The following is a 21,222-nucleotide window of genomic DNA, read 5'->3' as shown; positions in this document are numbered from 1 at the left end:
TGAATTCTCCTATGTTTTCAAAGCAAGAGCTATTTTGGGCTGTAAAACATTGATGACCTCAAGGCTACCTCCTGCCAAAAGTAGGAACTTTTTGATCTTTGTGACCCAACAGCCAGCTACTCCTAAAACCTCCCACTGCTTTGCACTTCATTAGGTGTGTTTCACATAACCCTAGCAATGGGCAATAAACAGGTCTGTCAGCATCATAAAGATCGTATCTGTTTAAACTCTGCATTTGTCCAGGAGAACAACACAACCCTGCAGGACATGTGGGGTTGGAGCTCTGTGCTGCTTTCAGATGGGAAATGTTCACAGTATGGGCTGTAGTGGGCAGAGGAGGGAGGGAGAGAGAGGTAGCTGCTCGCTCTTCAGAAGGAACCAGAAAGCGCAGGGCACAGCAGAGCCAGCAAGGACCAGTTCCTGATGGCTTTGGGCCATGAGGATGACCTCCTGCATGCATTCTCTAATGGCTCATAAAAACTGAGCTTCAACAGGGAAAGCATCTCCCCTTGCCCCATAAAGCTGGTAGGAACTTTATCATCTCTCTGATCTCTGCTCCGCTGCAGTTGGCTGAAATCAGGCAACGGGTTTGAGAGTTTGGGGGGAAGGGCAGCCACCAAGCAGGGCTGTGTAACTCCATCCCTTAGGAATCTTGGACACGGTGATAACCCCGTCTAAACGCATCAGCCTCACAGGGGCTGCGAACACCACCACAGAGGCCAACTGTACCACCAACTTCAAAAAGACAGAGAAGAGAAGTTAGGCCACCCAAAAAGAGTGAAGCAAAAGTGGATGTGAATAAATACTGAGCAGCCTCCGTGCCTCTTGTAAGGTCCAAATAAAGGGGAGTGACTCCCTCACCTCATTAATGTCGACATGCCCGTAGGGAGGCTTGCGGTGACGGTACATCCAGAAGGCCAAGAGAATGGCCATGGAGAGGACAGCGATGGGGAGCAGCGAGTACACCAGGATGTTGAGCAGGGAGGGCGTTGGCGGTGGCGGCTCATATATGACTGTGAGAAAACAGCAGGGTAAATGAGGGGAACGACCCTTCAGGCACGCAACAGCACTGTCAGCTACACGTCCAGATGCAACCAAACCCCATCCTTCCTTCTACTCCAAAGTTGACAACGCTTAGTGGCATGTCCCATCACATCCAACAGTATTCACAAGGCTCTGCGGTCTACTTTTTTCCATATGGCTATTAGTAATGGCGTTACAATGGTCCAAACCACACTTTGCAAGCCGAGCCTTCATCTGACCTTTATTTAAGATGGGTATTTCTTGCTGGGATACGTAAAAGCAGAAAATTTCCTCCTCTTAACCCTTCCAAATGTATTAAGTGAGCACGAAATCCCTCACAGCGTTGCTTTGCCTTTTACAGTGATTGACAAGATGTCAAGTTTTTAGTAAAATGCTGCCGGAGCCACAATTAAATGCACTATTCCCACAGTAGTTCTTGTTCCAAATTACATCAGTGCAGTTGAGACACAAACAATGGGAATACTAAATGGAGCCATGTTGCTATGTTGGAGGCAGGGAAGGAAAAAATAGCAAGACTTGCCAAATTAAACAAAAAACTGTGAGAGAAAGAATATTTTCTACTAGGTTGCTACGGGTACATTAATAACAGGAGATAATAAAACCCATGTAAACAATTAAAAACCTAACAGGAAAGCCCAGGAAAATCTGATAATGGTCTACTGGAACATCTCGGTAAATGTAGGTAGTTGATAGCAAAAGAAATCCTCCTAAGGAAAAGATCCATCTGCTTTAATAATTTTTATTGAATGCTACTTTAGCAAGCATACAGCTAAAAGAATCATCATTTTTCTATTAGCCTCTGAAGAAGGACCTGCTATTACTTTTCCTCCTTGACGTATATCCACAAACTCTGAAAGCTGACACACACACCCATTCCCTTTCAATCCCCAGACCAACAATATAGCAATCAAATGCAAAAATCCCAGATGCTCACGGTATTTGGAGACCTGTAACCTATGAAAATTAATGAAGAAGGCGTCAAATACCTTTTCAGAGTTTGAGTTTTGATCCATGCTGTATAAATCACTTTGCCCTCTTCCCCTTGTGCTGCATTTTGGTTTGTAATATCCCTCTGTGAACATGCACCATAAAGAAAACCTAATCCTTACTGATGGTATCTGAGGTGTTGACGCAACACACTTTACCCACAGAGCGAAACAACCTTAAAAAACTATTCTTAAAGAACCGTAGCAGGATTTCTGGACTTTGTAACCAAAATGGTACTTCATATCCTGTCGGATGCATTTTTTGCTCAACATCCAACAACTCAAAGTCATCACCAACTGGGCCTAGAGGAAGAGACCCCAACTCCCCATCCACCCAGTCACTCACCTTCTGGGCCGGTGACTTCAGGCAAATGGGTAAATTTCTCATTGCAATAGTTGCCCTCGCAGCAGCAGAAAAACACTTGAGGGTTTTCTTCTGTGGCTACGCACTCCTGCCTGCATCAGGGAGGGACAGACACGGCGAGGAAGGGAAGAGAAAAAAAATGAAGTCAGCCAATTCCTGCCTCTTGTCTTTGGGAGCAAACCTGTCCCAAATCGCCTTCTCCACGCACCTTCTCCTGCTGCTGCGCTGCACAGATCGGCAGTCTCCACTTAGAGAAAACAACTTGGCACTCAAATACCCCAGTGGATAGCAAAGACCCTTGAAAAGACCGTAAAGGAAACAAATGCTTCCATATGTACTGAAGGCATTAGATGGCGAGTAATAAATAACAGCCGCTGCCGCTAACTGAATGAGAAGCAGAAAAACAATGGAGAGATGCCTCCTTCCCAAGAACAATGTCTTTCCCACAGCCCGTATGTATGCTGTCGGGGCAGAGGAGTCTTTGATCGTGCAATTAAAGATTGTGCCATAACGCATAAAGATGAGGGCTGAGCTAAGACTGCTCTCACAGCCTTGAGCATCACTAACTACGCACTAGAAGGGCACCAGACACCAGCAGCAACAGTCCTGCTGCAGGCAGGAGGGAGGCTGCAAGTTTTGGTTTTGGTTTGGTTTTTTTTATAAGGTTTAATTTCCAAATGCCATTTCTTTCTCCTTTAAAAAACTTATTCCTGCACAAAAGCCTTTAAGAAAATCAGGTTGCAGCTCTCGTTTTTTGTATTTGCCTGTTATCAAGGTAGCGCTACAGTCTTCTCAGCACTGAGGTTTCCTTCCACACTGTGCAAGGCGTTAGGGGACTTTCACAGATCAGACCAACTCCACTTCCACACATCCTCCCTCTCCCACAGATCAATGCCAAGAGAGACGTGCAGTGATTTTCGCAGTGCTCTAGGAGTCATTTCTTTCTCTTTCTTAAATGCCTGCTTCCCTTCCCTGCCACCTTTTGCTACGTTACCCTCTGCTTTTAGTTATTAGGGTTGCAGAGCTGCTCTCTGCAGAGAACTGTATCAAACTATTTCCTGAAGCCCAGCTAAATTATATGCATAACTTCCTTCCTTCGACCACTCGGAGGAAGCAGCAAAACAATCATATGTGTTTGACATTATTACTCATTTATGAACCCATGCCAAGCCTCCCTTTCTGTGGTATCACTGACATACTGCCACAAGAAGAATGGAAAGGGCTCTCTTCAATCATAACGCAGGGTAGTTTTCAGTGCTTCATTCCTTTTGGGGGAAAAAAGTGGCTACAGCCAAAACGTCTCCTGCAATGTCTCAGCTGGGAAGCACTTGGTTTGTTTTCCAGGCTTTTATTTTTTTTAAACTTCAAAGAAAAAAAGCAGCTATTTGACTTATTCAAATGAACAAAGATGTTTCAACAAGTTAAGCAATGTTTCCAGATGCTTTTTCGTAAAATCAGATAACAAGCCCTTTGGATTTAACAGCATCAGTATTGGAGTCTTCAAGAGAAAACACATCCTTTGCTAAATCTGTTGGTTAAGAAATCAAGCTAATGAGTGAAAACAGCCTGCTCCACATCTGCAATTCATTATCCCTGTCTTTGAGTTGGTGTGCGCTCAGGGCAGCCATCCAGGTACATATGACATGTTATACTTAGCAAATATTACAAATGAGACAGCGGAAGAGAACGACACATTTTTCTATGGCAGCGAGGGCACGTTTCGTAGCGGTTCACGTGCTCTTCAAGGGAACGTGAACACGACCTCTCCGGTGGGGCTGTGTAAATAAATGAAGAGCACACAAGTCGATTTTTAAACACTACCTTTTTCCTATAACCTTAAACGTACATGTGCCACGTTCTTGTTTCCTTAAGATAAAAAGCAGAGTAAGGAGCCATCACCCTCAACGTCCTAACCCCTGCATTCCTGAATTTTTCACCTTCCAGCGACAAGGAGGCAGTGCTTGGCACGTACCAGCACGTGCTGCCTCTGCTCCAAGAGGAGCTGCAGCCCGGCAGAATAGGACCATGTCCTGCATCCAGGGGACACTTTTGCAGATAGAGGTACAGGTGCATCTCCTGAGGCTGCACCCAGGAGCTTGGCATCCAAAGGTAATGAAGACAGAGACAAAAAGGGTGTCAGCACAGCACCGTAGATCAAAAAATCACCTTTTTAGCCATTTTTGCCACCTTGGGATGCAACACTACCTGCATGAAAGACGGCCAAGGGCATTCAAGGGAAGGAAAGAAAGAAAAAAAAAAAAAAGACTGCATTTAAACAGCCTTTATTTAATTAAAGCTAACCTTTATTTCAAATGTTGCTTTCAACACTTGTACTGTTTGTTAATTCTCAGAAGATCTTTTAGCTTTGCCCTGGAACTGCGGCTTTGAAGAATCAGGCTGCAGGATAATGGATGCTCAACCCCAGGGCTGCAAAAAGGCTTGTGAGGAGCCCTGGAAACTTTTTACCGCTGTAACAGAGCAACATATTATGACAAAGTTTAAGAACCACTACATCCCTGCACAGAGACACTCAGTGACAATACAAGTGTCACTGTATACAAGAGCAGGCACTGAAAGGAGAAATCTGTTTACAGTAAACACTTCTGCTTGGAAGTAGGAAACTAGAGCGACCTTCTATTCTCAGAAGGATCGGCATTAAGATGACTAATGGGCCAAGGAGGATTGATTTATCAGGAAAGAATAAAAATTTAACTATATATAGAGCTTGACTGCGCAACTGGCAAGGGAATAGGTGTGGTGGGAAAGTAACCCCAGCACTAATAACAGAAGGAAGATGAGGAACAACTACAGTCAGGACAAGATAACAGGCACAAAAGCATTGATAGTGTACAGCACCGAAGGGAGAAAACTCTCCAGCCATGGGACAAATCTAGTCCCAGCTTAAGCCCCACAGCTTAGGACCTGATGTCCTAAAACTTTTGGAACGAGAAGCTACAAAGATGCACAACTGCGCAAAGGTGAGATCAACCTACACTGGTGTTATATAAAGGCAAATCCTTGAATTTTATGTTCTGTTAATCCTTCTTGAAAAAGGTTGGGTTTGGGTTGGTTGGTTGGTCGTTGGGATTTTTTTAACAGAAACATTGAGTCTAGAGCTACAGAACATTGTCCTTTTAAACTGTGAAAAGTTCAGAGCGCTATTTTCTTAAGCTGTAGTTCTTTCCCCTCTGCAGAATTGCATCAAGGGAAATGAGAAAAGACTAGTTTATCTTCCCAGCTATTTAATGAGGCTGGAGCCTTCGTACTACAAACCCTCGCTCCTTTTCAGCTCACTACAGGCATTGACACACAAACACGCATATTGCTTTTGCTGCCCCACTCTTTCTCCTGGCCTGTCTCTCAACTCAGCCGAAGAACAGTGAAACTTTTTGCAACATCACAAATGCCAGAATATCTCTACCTCTAACCATCCCCAGATACTTGTGCTTTTCTAGAGAGCTCCAAATGATTCCAAGCTTTCCTTTGTATCGCCAATTGCTCTTGGAAAAACATATTGCTCTTTATTTGATGATACAGAACACGTTTTTCAATGCATGCCAAAATTATCAAAGCTTTGCTAAGGAAAAAAAACCCCAAACCTCACAACGAAAAACCCTCAAAGTGTCTTTTGCAGCTTCTATTTAGAAAGTCAAGGCAGATAAGTGACAATTCTGAGCGCTGCATTAGCAACAGAAGTAATTACAGGGGATGAATGGGCCAATTGACTTGGACTTACTTTCTTTTCCTTGATGCAAAAATCACGAGCCTTTGCACTTAGAGAAGCAATTAAACCTATATTCAGAAAAACCAGTTAGGCTATTACCTGTCATAACAGTTGAAGTCGTCTAACCAGCAGCCTTTCTTCACCAGCTCGATGGAGCCCGAGTTGTTTCTCCAGGAGGCGTAGCAGTGGAGCCGCTTGTCCTTCTCTCCCTCGCAGCGCTCCACGCCGCTCTGGTTGGTCTTCTCCAACTCCCAGTTGGCGTTGTAGTAAATGCATTCCCTTGTCTCAGCCTCCCCATGGCCCGGTCCTGAAGCAAAATTCAAACCCCAAGTACGTTCAAGCAAAATCAGAAACAGATCCTGGGAGACACATCTCCACGTGGCTGTGCTTTACGTGATGCATACGTTTGTCTCCCCGGGCGCTAAACAGCTCATCGACGTGAGCTTCAGCATGGTGCGGAGGGTTATTCCCCCTTGCTGATATGAGGTGGGGAATGGGGAGGTCAGGTTTGCGTAGGTTCACAACAGGAGTTCATAGTGAAGTCAAGAGCCCAGCTGAGACCCCCCTCAGGTTTCGTCTGGCCAGTGCTTCACCCACAGGACCCTAACAGAGGGATGTACAAGGCAACCCATACCCAGTATTTTCTAACCACAGAAACCCTGTTTAGGAAACGCAGCCTCCCAGGGTGCTACCTGCCGCTTGCTGGGATGACACACACTGGATTTACTCTCCCTCTCCACCACTATTTTGGGAAACACAACCTAAAAATAAATGGTTTCTTATGCGGGTAGGATGTAACTGAGACTAGATAATATTCATCCTGCAGAGAAGGGCCAGACCATGCCTATTCCTCACTTAGAACCCAGTTCAGGCTTATTTAGATAAGTCTCCATATGATACAGTGCCATGTTTTTAGCTGCAGTTGACACAGCTCATGCTGCCTCTCCACACAAGACCTTCAGCAAAAAACACCTCTCTTCCCAAACAACTCTGGCCACTCCAAATGGACCAAACAAAGGAGTCTCTGTAGTCTGTGGGTCCTTCCCCTCTTAGAGCCTTGTACCAAAGGACTGAGTTCTTACTGCCCCAAGTAAAATGATTCCCCCATAGCCACCGTGGCACAGAACTGAAACTTGATTATCGACACGTCCATTAAAAATGGAGTCAAGTAAAGGGAACACTGGTATCTGCAGGTGACCTGTTTTGTCCTAAGCCTCATAAATCCTCTTCATTTAGAACTATTCTGCTTTGTGGCATTTTGAGGATTAGTTTAAAATGAGAAGAATGAAACAAACATGACATGTAAGCAGACAACCAGAAAAGGCACCATGAAGCTCGTGATTTAGTAAATCCTGAGATGCCGTGCAGCCATCTCTCTTTGGGATTACCCAACCTAAGGCAAGGTCAGACCTGACCATTATTTTGATGGATTGCAATCATGGAAAACATAGGTATCCCAATAAAATGTGTTGACAACTGGGTAGAAAACACAAATGGGTCCCACAGGATGGTGAAATGAAAGTGCTGCGCTCCCAGAATAGCCAGACCTTTACAAAGTGCAGAACTAAGTTTCTGGCTGGAAAATTTTGCAGTGCTTTCATGACTCTATCTTCTCCAAAGGCCTTGCAACCTTTAACGTCGAGATTAAGGCAGTCAAGGCCATGTCTGGACGATCTAAATGCAACCCAACCTGTGATTCCCACTCAACACAGCAAACCAGCCAGTTCCAAAAAGTGTCTACAAGGTGATGCAATTCAGTCCTCGTAAGACACCAAGCAGCAAGTGGCTTACAGCCAGCAGAGAAAACATCCAGCCTGGGCACAGGCACCGGCTCCAGGTCTCGGATACCTTCTGTAGGTTCATCATTTCCATACCTGAACACCCATCCACTACTGATGTAAGTACCCTCACAACACCCAGCCAGAGAAGGGAGTGTTACTTCCAACTGAAGATTCAATGCACCAAGTTTAAACGACTTGTCCTATGTGATGCCAGGGGGAGCCTGACCTGCCTTTCCACAGCCTGCAACTCCTGAAGTTGCCAAGTCTCCAAGCTGCTACCTGGTGGCAGGCTTCACCTCTAGTTTTACAGTGCATGGAGAGCCCTTTAGAGATGGCACTTGAGCTAGAGATTGCATTCAATCTATTTGATGTAGCCTCATCTGCTGTAGAGAATCAACCTTCTGCTGCCAACAGGTGTCAAGCAAGGAGTGCAGATGACCTTGCACAGAGCAGAACTGCAAGAACGTTGCAGGAGAAACCACGGTTTCTGCACAAGCTAGGGGTGATGTGTGCAGCCTGCTCCTGATACTGACACCTGGACTCAGTGATGGGTAATTTTCATGGTACGGAGAAAACTCATCAGCCTAGGAAGATCTCTTTGCAAGCTGAAGAGGTGTTCAATCCTTCAGTAACTTTTTTGTGGGAAGAATGTTTAATCTGCATCATGGGAGAGACTGCAAGGGAGGAGGGGTATGAGACAGTCATAAAGCTGACTTCTGAAACTGGAAATTATATTCAAAGCACACACGAACAAGAGCTCAATTTCAATAGCACCTGCAGGTTTTATCGGCGCTTGCAAAGCTCCATCTGAGTTTTCCTCTGACAAGTTGCTTACTATAATAAAAACAACCTACCAATATCCCTCAACACAGAATAGTGTCAATATTGACACTCCTTGTTAAAGCCTTGATATTTGTTCTCTTGATACTTACACCACACTTTGTTAGGGCAGATTAAGCATCTTTTTTTTTTGCTAAATACTGGTTAAATCAGCAGGAAAGCGAAGGAGCATTGTCTTGTGTGCAGGAAGGGCGATATCTTTTTATTTATAAAAGAATAAGTAAATATCTGAGCTTCATTATAATATTACACATGGCTTCCAGCTGATACCTAATACTTACTATCACCTTCTGGTCCAGTCCTTGAAATACATTTTGTAATATCATTTCCATCATCCCAAACAAAATCCCTAGATAGAAATTTCCTCCCCCTCCCCAACTCCATCTCCCAGAAAGCACGAAGGTTTAATGAACCATTTGCCTGGGAAACAGCCCCAAAATCTAATCCTGGCTCAGCCACCTCCGTCTGTAACCTCGAGCAGTATTGTGTAGCCTCTGTTTTCTCCACCTGCAACAAGGGCCAATGCAACACACAAAGCTGCAGTGAGATTTGATGCTTCCATTGTGCTTTGAAAAGGGAATGTTAAAAAGATGTGAAGCAGGAGCTGTACTGGCTCTGGGACCAGCAAACCGAATCTGCTAAATCCTGTGCTGAGCGCAGGCTCCCTTCCCCCAAGACAGTCGTCTTTTCTGGAACAAGTTTCAGCTGAAGACTAAGATCTGCTTGCAAACACACAAACCCAACTCAGCAAACAGCAACCGCGCCAGGAGAAAGGCCTTTCGCAGTTTTTCCCCTGCTGTCAAAGTTGAGATGAATTGAATAAAAGCATGTATAAAGTTTTGGATGACTAAATACATGCATGTTTTCCTTAAAACAGCTCCAAAGGATGCTTGCATGAAGGAGACACTTTAACACCCTGTGTGTTTGCTACTTGCTTTCAGATCTCTTTAAAAAGCTGTTTGGTAAGGATCCTCATCCACTGGGTGCTCAGGACTGCAAGAAACCCTTCTGTTTGTGCCCAAAATGGTCTCAGCAGGAAAGGGCACAGCTCCAGGACTGGGTGTTAATCTACCTGCTGCTTTAGCTCATCAAGAAACACTCACACCTTGCTCTGTAATGGATCACGCAGAGACCAAAGTTTGTAGCTAACTGCTTTCTCTGCACTCGCTGCATTAAAACCCTCAACTGAATGGAGGAAGGGGGAACTGAAACAGGGTTTTGTCTCTCTGAGGGAGAACAGTGGGGGGGTGGTGACGAAGAGGAGGAAATCTGAGCTCCTGCATCTCCAAGAAGCCATGTAGTTCTTCCTGCCTCTTCTTTCCCCCTTGGGCAATGGGTACAGAAGTGCCCATTCCCCCAAGGCCACCGGAGTTCTGTAAGAAACACCGAGCTGGACACTTCTGCAGAGCAACGCAGGTGGGAGAGGCACAGATCGACCACGTCCTGCTTCTCATTTCAAGTTGCAAGAAAAATTGGAGGGTATTGCCCCAAAATGGGTGCTGGAAGCACTTGTCTCCTTCCACTGGACACAGCTGATGCAGCTAGGGTTGGGTTGGACATGAGTGGGTTTCCCTCAACACCCAGCAGCACAACCTGGCTCAAGGGAGGTGCTGAACCAAACCTCAGCAGCTGAGGGAAGGGACAAGATTAATTCTGGCAACAGAAAGCTTTCCCTGAAACAGAAGCCTTTGGGTGCAGTCACAAACCACAGCTTGAGTTGGACTAACGGGGCTGTGTCCCCCCAATCCTGCCCTTTCATCACCACGATGCTCTTGCTGTGTCCCTCATGCCAGCATTGGCACGTGGTAGGAAAGCTCCTGACCTCCTTCATTTGGTGGCACTGCCTGGTAAGGACACCCATGTTTAGCTTTTGGCAGAAAGTCAACAGGACTTGGGCGTAACGAGATATAAAATATTTGTTAAGCAAGTGTTGGAAGGCTGCTGTCAGAACTTGGTTTAATTCACTGGGCCCCTGTTCCCCTCCCACCTAACCCAACTCCACCAGCCACAAAGCAAAAGTTAGAGAAAAAAAAAAACCCAACTATTTCCCACCCAGTGGGGACTCCCATCAGGTACATGCAAGAGGTACAAACACAGGTGGAATCTGCTGGCCCTTGCCACTTGTATGCATCGTATAGAGATGTTTCAACCACGTCTGCAGAAACTACCGCAGGCAGAACCGCCTCGCTGCGTAGGCAGCACTTTGCAGAAAATGCTGAGCAAGCAAACCAGGAGCATGCACATCAGGCAGGAGTGTGGCATCTCCAGCAGCGCAGCCTGCTATCAGCCCCAGTTCTCTCTACGGAAAAGAGCCTCGTGTCAGCAGCTGGGTGAAAACAATAAGCATTTCAATACCACAATCCACAAATAGTCTGTTAAGGAATAAATTCTGAAGTCCTGCTTGAAATCAAAGTCTAAGGAAGAATTAGGCTTTGGAGGAGCAGATGGGTTTCTGGCATCCCACTGCATCCACCCAGCACTTCAGGGATGACGCAGCGTGGCTTCTCCCAACACCTTCCTTGAACCAAAGCTGCACACAAATACCTTTACACAAAACACCACCAAGCCCAAATAACTCCCAACACATCATGAAGGCAGAGGGAGGCTACCCACCACCACCTGGTTTTGGGGTGGAAGTCAACTTTTTCACTTCAGTCCTGAGAAACTATCATTACGCCGATTCCCTTGGGTCAATATTCTGCTCCAGGTGACTGAAGCATCACCAGGATTTTGCTGAGCACGACCCGCAGCACCTACCAAGGCACGTAATGATGGCAAGAGCAGTTGAAACGCCGTGCAACACGGGAAGACCTCTCTCCTCTACCTGGGAGTCGCAAGGCACAGAGGGAGCTCATTAAAAAGGGTCCTCTTGAACTGAAGGACTTCAGCCTGCTGAGGCATGGGACCTTGTTGCTGATCTGAGACTAAACTCTGCTCTCCTAATTTGGAGCTGCCGACAGATCACCGAGGCTGTGTCATTATCCAACAGCTGCTAAATTATAGCCAAGATCCAGTGTAGCAACTCTGGGCCTAGGTGTTAGCAGTTGCTGGGCTCCTAACTCATAATTAGATACATGGGGAATATCTTCCCCAAGGCTGAAGGCTGCTATAAATCTCAGCTCTTTATCTCTGCCTGTCCCCTTTTTAAAAGCTAAAATGAAAGTATATACGAAAAGATGGGATGTGTCAAAATAGTCTGCATAAACACTGAGTGATTTACCAGACAGTCTGTTTGCCTAACTGTCAAAACCACCGGGCTTTACATATGAAACTGTGTATGCAACTGAAGTTATTTGCAAACACTTAGTTATGTCCCTATATAGCTATTTGTACATGTAATTTTATAATATAAAATGACAGAGATTGTACACTGAATTGGGGTAATTGCCCTCTAATTTGGAGGGTAATTGCATGTAGCAATTAAGCAACTGCGGATGCATTCTTGCATGTGTGATTATGAAAGTCGGGCCCTTTGTTTGAGGTTTGGGTTTGTTTTCAAGAGCTATCCCTCAAACCGCAGCATAGTTGAGCAGAGCTGGGAAATAAGAGGCTGCTGGGCGCTTACCTTGCAGCCCAGCATCTGCTGGGATGAGCCACTTCAGTGCCAGCTCAGCCCGCTCCTTCCCATTGCTCAGCGCCTGCCGGGATGCTAAACCAGCCGCCTCTGAACCCGGGACTAAATTTTGGCACATCCTTCAGTGGGGGGACCACCATCTACGCACACGTAGAGCGCACTGGGAGGCACTGGTAGGGAGGGAAAGGCAGGGAAAGAGGGCTGCTGCCCCGCAGCTCTTCCTCTCCCAGACACCTGCCCAGGAGTTACGCACAGGGCTGCAAATTAAAGAAATTCAAATAGTTGATACTAGCATTTCAGATCCCAACATCAAGCCAGAGGAGGGCTTGTAAGGGAGAAAGTTTGGAAAATGTTGCTCTGGAGAGACCACCCAGTTGCATCTCTACAGAGCCAATAATGAATCTGCAATTAGGAAGTGTTGCTCCAGCACTTATTCCCCAAGCGGGGTGATTTCATTCCTGCTGTACTTAAATAATAGCATCTAAATACGTTTTTAGGCAAAGCATCAAACTAGCGATGACATCTGTGGTTAAGTACATAACTGTACACAAGGATTTAAAGACTCGTTGCTCGTATCCCCTGTTCTTTCACACAAGCCTTGAAACGGCAGAGCCCCACGTAACAGGAACGAGCCCTTGACTCTGCAGAGCCCCTTTTTCGAGCCAAAACTTCAAGCCCACCTTTGGAGACCTCCATGGCCAGCGTGTGCCCAGGCACAGAGCGATCAAACACCCGGGGCTTGCCCCTTCCAGATGGCTGGATGCAGGGATGGGTACTGCCCTGGCTGATTGAAAAAACCTGGTAAAGCATCGACTATTGCAAAATATTTTGATTCTTAAGCCAGATCAGGTAAAGCCGGGCCCATGCAACACCAAGAACAGGAAGAGTGTACCGCCAAGGGAAGATATTACTTTGAATTTTGTTTTCTGTCAATACATTTGGCATATCCCACGATAAAAGAGCTCTAAGTTTTCTAGTCAATCAATGGCTGTTAATCTATTATCTCAGCATATATTGCCATGGTAACCTGCAATGATGCCATTGACAACCAGTCTCAAAAGGACAGGAGGCTTTAAGTCATTTTCTTTTAAAATTAAAAAAGGAACTTTAATATTAAGAAATACATCCTCCCTGCTCACCAGGGATGACAACTCAGGGCTTCTATATTCACACCATGACTCACGCTTCACAGCTTCCACGGACATCTGTGTAGCAATCCCCCCCCCATATATCTCTTTTTTAACTTGGGCTTAAGTCAGTAAAAGATAACAAGGATATTATTCAAAAGAATTAGATCTTTATTAGAATTTTCCCCCAAACTGCTAGTAAAACCTGTTTTGTAAAATATAGGGAGCATGTTTTAAGAGTCATTACTACCAGCTCGGGGCAAGGATGCAATAAAGGTTTAATTCTTCTGAATAATTTCCCTGGTATTTTAGGTGGAATAGGGTCGATAGAAAAAGGATCTGGAGAAGGACATGCAGCAACCCAGCTCCTTACAAATCCATAAAACCAAGCAAATTCCTGTTTAGGGAAGACGGAGCAGAGTGAGATGACAATGTTATTCGATTTAGTGAAATCTTGAGTGTGCACGCACACACGCACGCATGCACAGAGCTGATGAGATTAATCTCTTGGCCTGAAGGGGAGGATCATTCAGGAAAAGCTTTAGTAAATCATTCCTCTGGCCAGGCAGAGCGATCCAAGGAGGTTTGGCCAGGTCACTGGCTGGACTGGTGTGCGGCAGGACAGAAACGTTGCCAGCAGTTAATCAATTTTTGGAAGCAGTGCATTTTTGACTCAAACTCAGCTGGTCATTTCTATATTTTATTTAAAGAAGAGATCATTTTAGTTATCCATTAGAAAAATCCTATTTTGTAGCATTTCAGTTAAGGACAAAGCCAAAATGTAATTAGATTTCTCCCTTCGCATCACTAACTGTATCTGTCTCCCCAAAAAAAGGTTTTAGTTCTTTAATAAAACCATCAGGGAGATCAATCAAAAGCATTTAATGCCGTAGTGCTTCTGCAGTTCATGTTTAAATGCACTTTGGGTCACAAATGAGGCAATTTGGACAGCAGAGCTCAAACCGGATTAGTAATAACGCACAAAAAAAAGCCTAATTTCTTTTTTTTTTTTTTTTTTTTTAATACAGATACACACTCCTCCGCTACACCCAAGAGGATAAAAACAAAATCAAGTCAGCCCTGATGAACAGAAAGTTACGCATCCAAAAAGGGCCCCACAACTGACTGCCTGCCTGCGGCGCGGGTTGGAGAACACGTGAAGCTGCAGATCGCCCATCCAAACTGCCTGAGATGCTGAGCTGCTGTCTCTACCCCTGTGTGACTGTCCCCAAGGATGCCATCTCATGCAGGACCTCTGCCACAAGCTTGGTAGGTGAATGCCAACCGCTCTCCTCCATCCACCCTGCTCTTTAGGAGACACCTCCTGCCTTCCTTTGCACCACTACACCAAGAAAATGCCTTGCTCCATATAGGATTTCCGTAGAGAAGAGGTTGTGTTTTCCCCCCAGACCACGAGTTTTCAAACAAGCATATAGTTATTGAGATTTTTTTTTTCCCTTAAATTTGAGGTGTGCATTTATAAAAGCATTAAGCAGACCGTTTATTTGGCTTGTAACAGCAATGACTACTCTCTGGCATGAAAAATGGACCCTTGTGGGCTAAGCACAGTGCGAATAAGCTATCGAGAAGGTTTTCTTAGCCCCCAAACTTTGCAGCCTCAGTGACAGAAAATATTAGAGTTTAATTACAAGATTAAGATATTTCCAACTATACTCCTAAAAAAATCAAATAGAGGGCAGATTTTGACCAGATGCCACAAATTACTAAGGTAAAATATGCAACAAATTCTGAAATGACATTTAAAACATAATCATTTGTTCTCTCTCATTCTCCTCGGGAGCCAGCATGAGGTCTCCAAAGAGCATGGGAGGAGGAAGTGAAATCACGTATGTTCGTAAATATTTTCCCCCCACACAGCGAAGTTCTGAAAAGCTTTCAAAGCAAGCCTGCAAAAGAAATTTCCTTCCAGGCAAAGGGCTGAGGATACGGGAGCATCTCCTTGTGGAGTGCAGAGATTTAAGGAACAGCAATAACCACGTGGCAATACCTTTCCCAGCTCTTTCATGTGTGCCTGCTCCATCCCACCGTCCTCATCCTCCCGTGCCGCTGCCACCAGCAGAAATGCCTTTCAGAGCTGCTGATTTCTAAGGTCTTCTCCAGGGAGAGACTGATGTGTGTCTAACACTACATGGCACACCTGGCAAGCCACAGAGAGCTTCGGTACCCAAAAAGCAGCACCTCAATTCATAATCTACATGTGGTCCTCTGAGATTTATCAGCAGGGACATTTCACACATGCTTTAAAAATGTGCTGAGTCTACTAAGATTGGGCCCCAAGTGCTTTTCTATTGATTCTGCTTGACATTTCCAAATACCACAATTCCAAATTTAATTCACTGGTAATTGGAAAAACTGTAATGCATGTAAATGGACAAGAAGATGTTGGAAGTCCAAAAGGTCAAGCATCAGGAAAGCGTGCCCCCAAGAACTAAATGATGTTTGTTTGTCTTCTTGTCACCCTCTTCCACTTGAATAATTAAAGCTCGAAGTTGGGCAGTTTTCTCAGCAGGGTGGAAAAAGAAAGGAAATAGAAAAAGCACAATCACTGTAAACTGTGGGACAGGGTTCAAAATCACTGTTTTAAACTCCATCATTGACCAAAATTCAAATACACCACAGAGATGACTCACTCAATCAGCAGATTACATGAGCAAGTGGGAACTCAGGGAAGAATTAATTTGATAACTCTGTCAGTAGAAGAAGATTCTCTCTATCTAGGAATCAGCTTTCTAAGATTACTTTTCTGCTACTCCATGGCTTGACAGGCATTAAGCTTCTCCTCGCCAGCCAGCTGAAGGGGAGGCAGTGGCAGAGGGAAAATCTTACCAGACGTGTAAGTTCAAACCTCAGTTCCAGTGTGGTGATGGACATTTGTTGGCTGATCCCAACTGGGGTCTCTACTTTATTCCCCTGAGAAAACCAAACTTTTGCTTCAGAGGAACCAAGGGCTTCAGCCAGAAGAAATGCTGTGGGAGCACATGCGGGATGCTTGCCCAGCTCTTTCTGTAGAGCCCTGTGTCACAGCAAAGCCCACGGCTCCCTACAGCATGCTTGAGAGTTCAATGTACTGATGGGTAATTAAGCCCTTTTGGGCAAAGACCATTCACGTATTATACAAAATACAGTATGACAAAATTCACGTATTTCTCCACGCTCTAGAGAATAAAACATGCAAATTTTAGCTGTCAGTCCGACCTGCATTCCCCAGCATGTGAGCAATCACTGATGCTCTGACACCCTGGTGCATTTTAGCTCAAAGGGTAGGAATATGATCGAAGTACAGTGCACCAACAAGCACTAGCACAATCTACAGCCAGTGTTACACTGGTGAAAGACAAGCATGCGTTACCACATCCCAATCAGTTTCCTCAGTTCAGCCCAGAGCAGTATGCATGAAAATACTTGATAACTCCTTAAGCAAGCGACATCTTTTACATTACATCTTAGATCTCCAGTTCATTCAAGTTTTGCAAATGAAGAAACCACTGACTTTTAAAAGCTTCTTTCCCAGGGTACAGCGGTATTTCAAGAGTTAACAAGCTTCAGTCAAAGCATGCAAAGGCAGCTGAACCTCCCCTGAAAGAGAAGGGAGGCAGGAAGAAAAGCAACATTCTAGCCCTTGCAATCACACACTAGCCTTAAGCCCTCCAAAAGGAAGTAAAGACATTCCTAAAATTCTTCAGAGGATGAGAAGCAAGTTGTCAGCTGAATCAGAAGTCCATTTCTCCCGTCTTTACGCTTTTAATGGCAAATCCCACATGAGCAATTTTAAAAGCCTCTCTTACAATGGAGTTTTCTCCCAAGTGGCTACAGCACATCTAGGACTTGTCTCATGTTTACAGAAATGTACCTTTCTCCTTTGGGTCTATTGAAAAAAGCTCCTGTCAAATGACCTGAGGAAGGAATGTAGCACAATCCAATACCATCATGCAATTTCCAGTGATTGTTTCTGTTACAATAATGAAAGGCACGGAAGAAACGGCTGGATAACTGCAGTGATTCTCTAAAGACAAGTTATAAAAGATGCTGAAGAGATGTTATGTAAAGGGGGGGGGCAGGAATAAAGTCACCTATTAGCTTTCATCTTGATTACACGCGCTCACTGGCATCCAGATTCCACTTTGAAATAAAAATGTTTCTAAGCTGATTGTCCCAGAAAGTTGAAACTCTGCCTGTTTCACAAGTGGAAAGCAATAAAATAATTGGATCTTGGACAGATCTTCTCCTTCCCGGTGTTTTATAGTTTTCTCAATCCATAAGGAAGACTAAAACACTTTGGACCACAGTGCACACATGGCATGGAAGCAGAAGCACTTACCCTCCATCCGTGTCCAAGCTTTCTGGATGACACGAGTTCAACAGCTCCACCCCAGAAACTGGGTACATTCCCTTCCAGTTCAACTTTCTATTTAGATGCCCGTTCCCATGGTAACCAGGCTCCAATATTACGCAAAACAACATAAAGTAATATTCTAAGATTCAGTACTGTACTCCTAGACATTTCCTAACCTCAGATAGGTGGGAATCTCCACAAGCCCCATCTCTGATACTGCTCCCACGTATTCAGATGCTGATGTATGAGAATAAGGAGATGGAGGTGCCCTTGCCTGGGCATTTTCTGGGACACCACAAGTATTTAGACGGATTTATCACTGGAAATGCAACGAGAGCCCAGGAGAAGAAAAGGCTCCGGGGAGACCTTATTGCAGCCTTTCAATGTATAAAGGAGGCTTACAAGAAAGACAGAGAGAGGCTTTTACCAAGGCTTGTAGTGACAGGTCAAGGAGCAATGGTTTTAAACTGAAAGGAGGTAGGTTTAGATTGGACATAAGGAAGAAAATTTTTTTTACGATGAGGGTGGTGAGACACTGGAACAGGTTGCCCAGAGAAGTTGCGGATGCCTCATCACTGCAAGTGTTCAAGGTCAGGTTGGGTGAGGGTCTGAGCAACCTGGTCTCGTGAAAGATGTCCCTGCCTATGGCCGGTGATGACCTTTAAAGGTCCCTTCCAACCCAAACCATTCTGTGATTCTATAATGGAGACAGTTGGATCTCTGAAAGAAAAACAACACTATATGGTTGTCAGCCTTGATTACACTACTGTTGTGGTGACAAGAGGACGCTTGATCCCTGGTGACTCTCATCACGTTGAGTGTTACCAGCTGTGACCCAGAGCACCCTGCACCACTCTGCTGTCAAAGCCACCATCCTGATTCCACCACAAGGCCACTAACTGCCCCAAGTCACCCCTGACTTGCCACACCTTGGTTTCCCTGTAGTTAAAAAGGACTATAAACAGGCATCAATGTCCAAAGCACCACACAAGATCTAGCTGAATTTCTAAGCAATCATTTTATATAAATCCTCCCTCTACTAACCTGACCTCTCAGTGCAGAGACCTTTCCCGATATCAGAGAGTAGGTCAGACCTTGACCTTGACAGAGCAAAACATTCCAAAATTTGAAGATACTTTACATTTCTTTCTCTTCCTTCTCCTCCAGTTTTCACTAAGAGGGTAACCAAGGATCAATTCATTCTTGTGTAAACCACCTTGCAAAAAATCTTTCAAATACTTCCTCCATAACCTGCAACATGATCATTTTAAGCTGCAGTCAAACCCCTTCCTTTCTACTCAAGAGCTTCATCAACAAGATGCAATAAGGACTTGTTCACCTCTGTGTGCATGACTGGTAAGATGAGAGAGGTGCCTGCAGGAACATACACATGGAGGTCCGGCAGCTACACAGAGATGAGCAAACTGCAACCCTGAACACATCTTCTCACTGCCTCCCCCTGTTCAGATATACCTGGGGACAAAGGCAAGTAAAATACTCCCACCTCTCTAATAAAAAGGTACTGTATGAGGCATTACTGTAGACGCCTGTTAATCAGCAGGAACAGAAATGGAAGACATACCACCAAGAAATTCCATTTTTTGCTAAATAAAATAATAAAAAATTCCAAGGCAATGTGAAAAGTTTCACTATGACAGCAGCTGGTTGAGCAATAAAACCACTACACTACCCACTAGGTTTGAACACACAGGTCTCAGTGCTCTTCAGCCAATTTTCCTGAACTTTGGTAAGGCGTTGCAGCCATCGGAGAAGAGCAAACAAAGCTTTCAATAACTTTTTGGAGAGCACAGGACCGTCCATCTGCTTCCACACCAACAAGCAGGTGAACACACCTGCCCCAGGCAAGGCAGCAACAAGGACGGGAAACTCTCCACCTTTTGTATCTTTCTTTTTGAGGTCAGAGCAAAGATAAAGACTATAGGAGAGTTTCAGTCCACCGCTACATGTACACATTTCCTGCGGGTATTACAGCAGAGTTCAAGCTTTTCAATATAAATACTCTAGTACAGGATTCACTTTCTTTAATATAATAATGCCAGGAAAACATAACTTATTATTCTAGCTATCCCGGGACCTCTGGTGAGCACTAAGAGATGAACTCTTCTTCGTATTGAATTAAAACTGGAGAACAACATTGCTGACCAATCTCCTCCATCTGTAAGATGGCCCCTACTTTGCAAGGGTGAGACAACTGATGAGAGTGAAACAAGTGATGGAGGGTGAAACAATCACAGATGGTGCGGTTCAGGTTCAAAACAAACCTGGAGAAGGCAGTTCCTCACGCAAAGGGCAGGTGATGCGGGGAAGCCCTTCCCAGAAGATGCCCCATAATGTTTTAAGAAGAACCATGCGCGCCTATTTGTTCTGCCATTCCTCCCCAGGCACCTTTTGGCAATAGATAGGGTCAGGCCACTGGGTGGGCTTTTGTTCTGGCCTAGTCTGCCCATTGTCCAGTTCCTATACTAAATGTCTTCAAACTAAAAAACGTCATTTAAAAATACTTCAAATGTCGCAAGACCCAAGCACCTACCGGTAAACCAAACAGAGTACGTTATTGACTGTGGCTTTGCTCTTGATTTCCATTTGAGCTATCCAGACAGTCTGCATTTCTTTTCATGTTGGGATTCGAGGAACCCAATCCCTTTGAACAACTGCCCCGAGCCCAGAAGTGCCATTTGGAGCCAACAGCTGCTGGGAGAAGGACACGACGTCTCCACAAGCTCCTCCCTGCCAGAGCCTATCCCCACTCCCCTTTGGATCAACGCTTGAAACCATTTCCCAATGGACAGAGATTTTGTGCAGGGTTTTCATCTGTTCATTGGTATTTTCCATCTTAACAAGTTTTTAATGTTTTATGTAGCAAGGATGCCCCTGCCATTTAAAGAGGGAAGCATGCAGTAGTAATTATTCATTAACAACACATCATAAGTGACCTTTACACTGAAGCAGAAGCAGCCGCCGTGCCTGCCCAGCTGTATTCTGGAAGAAGATGTGGGCCAAGAGTTTCAAAGGGAGTAAAGATTCTCATGCAGGGCAGCCAGCCTAAACTATCTTGAAAAGGTGCCTTGTCCTTGAGGGGACAAAAAAGTGTTTAAAATGTCTCAAATTAAGTATCTACAAGCCACTACACTGTTTTGAAAAATCTAAGCAGAGAGGAAAAGTCACCGTGGTGCTCGGTCCAAGCTGGTGTCTCACAACCACCTTTGATCTCAGCATAGCGAGGAATTAACATATTGTCTTCCTTGCCACAGAAGGTATATTTCTAACTATATAACTAATGGGCATTAGCTATCTCACTGCAAAATCTGAACGATACCAGCGTTTCTACTGAAAAGCAGTTCTACAGATTGAATGAAAAGCAAGGGCAGACCTACAAGCCTTGCAGCAAGAGCTGGAGTCCCTTGTTT

The 21,222-nt window shown here is 44.8% G+C and overlaps 1 protein-coding gene across 1 annotated transcript in view; it reads right to left on the bottom strand.

The window, feature by feature from the left end:
* Positions 1–21,222, bottom strand: part of ACVR2B (activin A receptor type 2B) — a 106,325-nt gene that overhangs the window by 21,294 nt on the left and 63,809 nt on the right. The window contains exons 2-4 of the mRNA XM_069778252.1: positions 6,218–6,425; positions 2,377–2,486; positions 862–1,013 (exon numbers count right to left, since the gene is read on the bottom strand). Coding sequence (XP_069634353.1) covers positions 862–1,013; positions 2,377–2,486; positions 6,218–6,425 — 470 coding nt within the window. The remainder of the gene's footprint in view (positions 1–861; positions 1,014–2,376; positions 2,487–6,217; positions 6,426–21,222) is intronic.

Source organism: Haliaeetus albicilla, chromosome 2, assembly GCF_947461875.1.
Source record: "Haliaeetus albicilla chromosome 2, bHalAlb1.1, whole genome shotgun sequence".
Classification (NCBI taxonomy): Eukaryota; Metazoa; Chordata; class Aves; order Accipitriformes; family Accipitridae; genus Haliaeetus; species Haliaeetus albicilla.
Note: the sequence above shows the minus strand (reverse complement) of the source record. Positions and strands in the feature narration are given on the sequence as shown.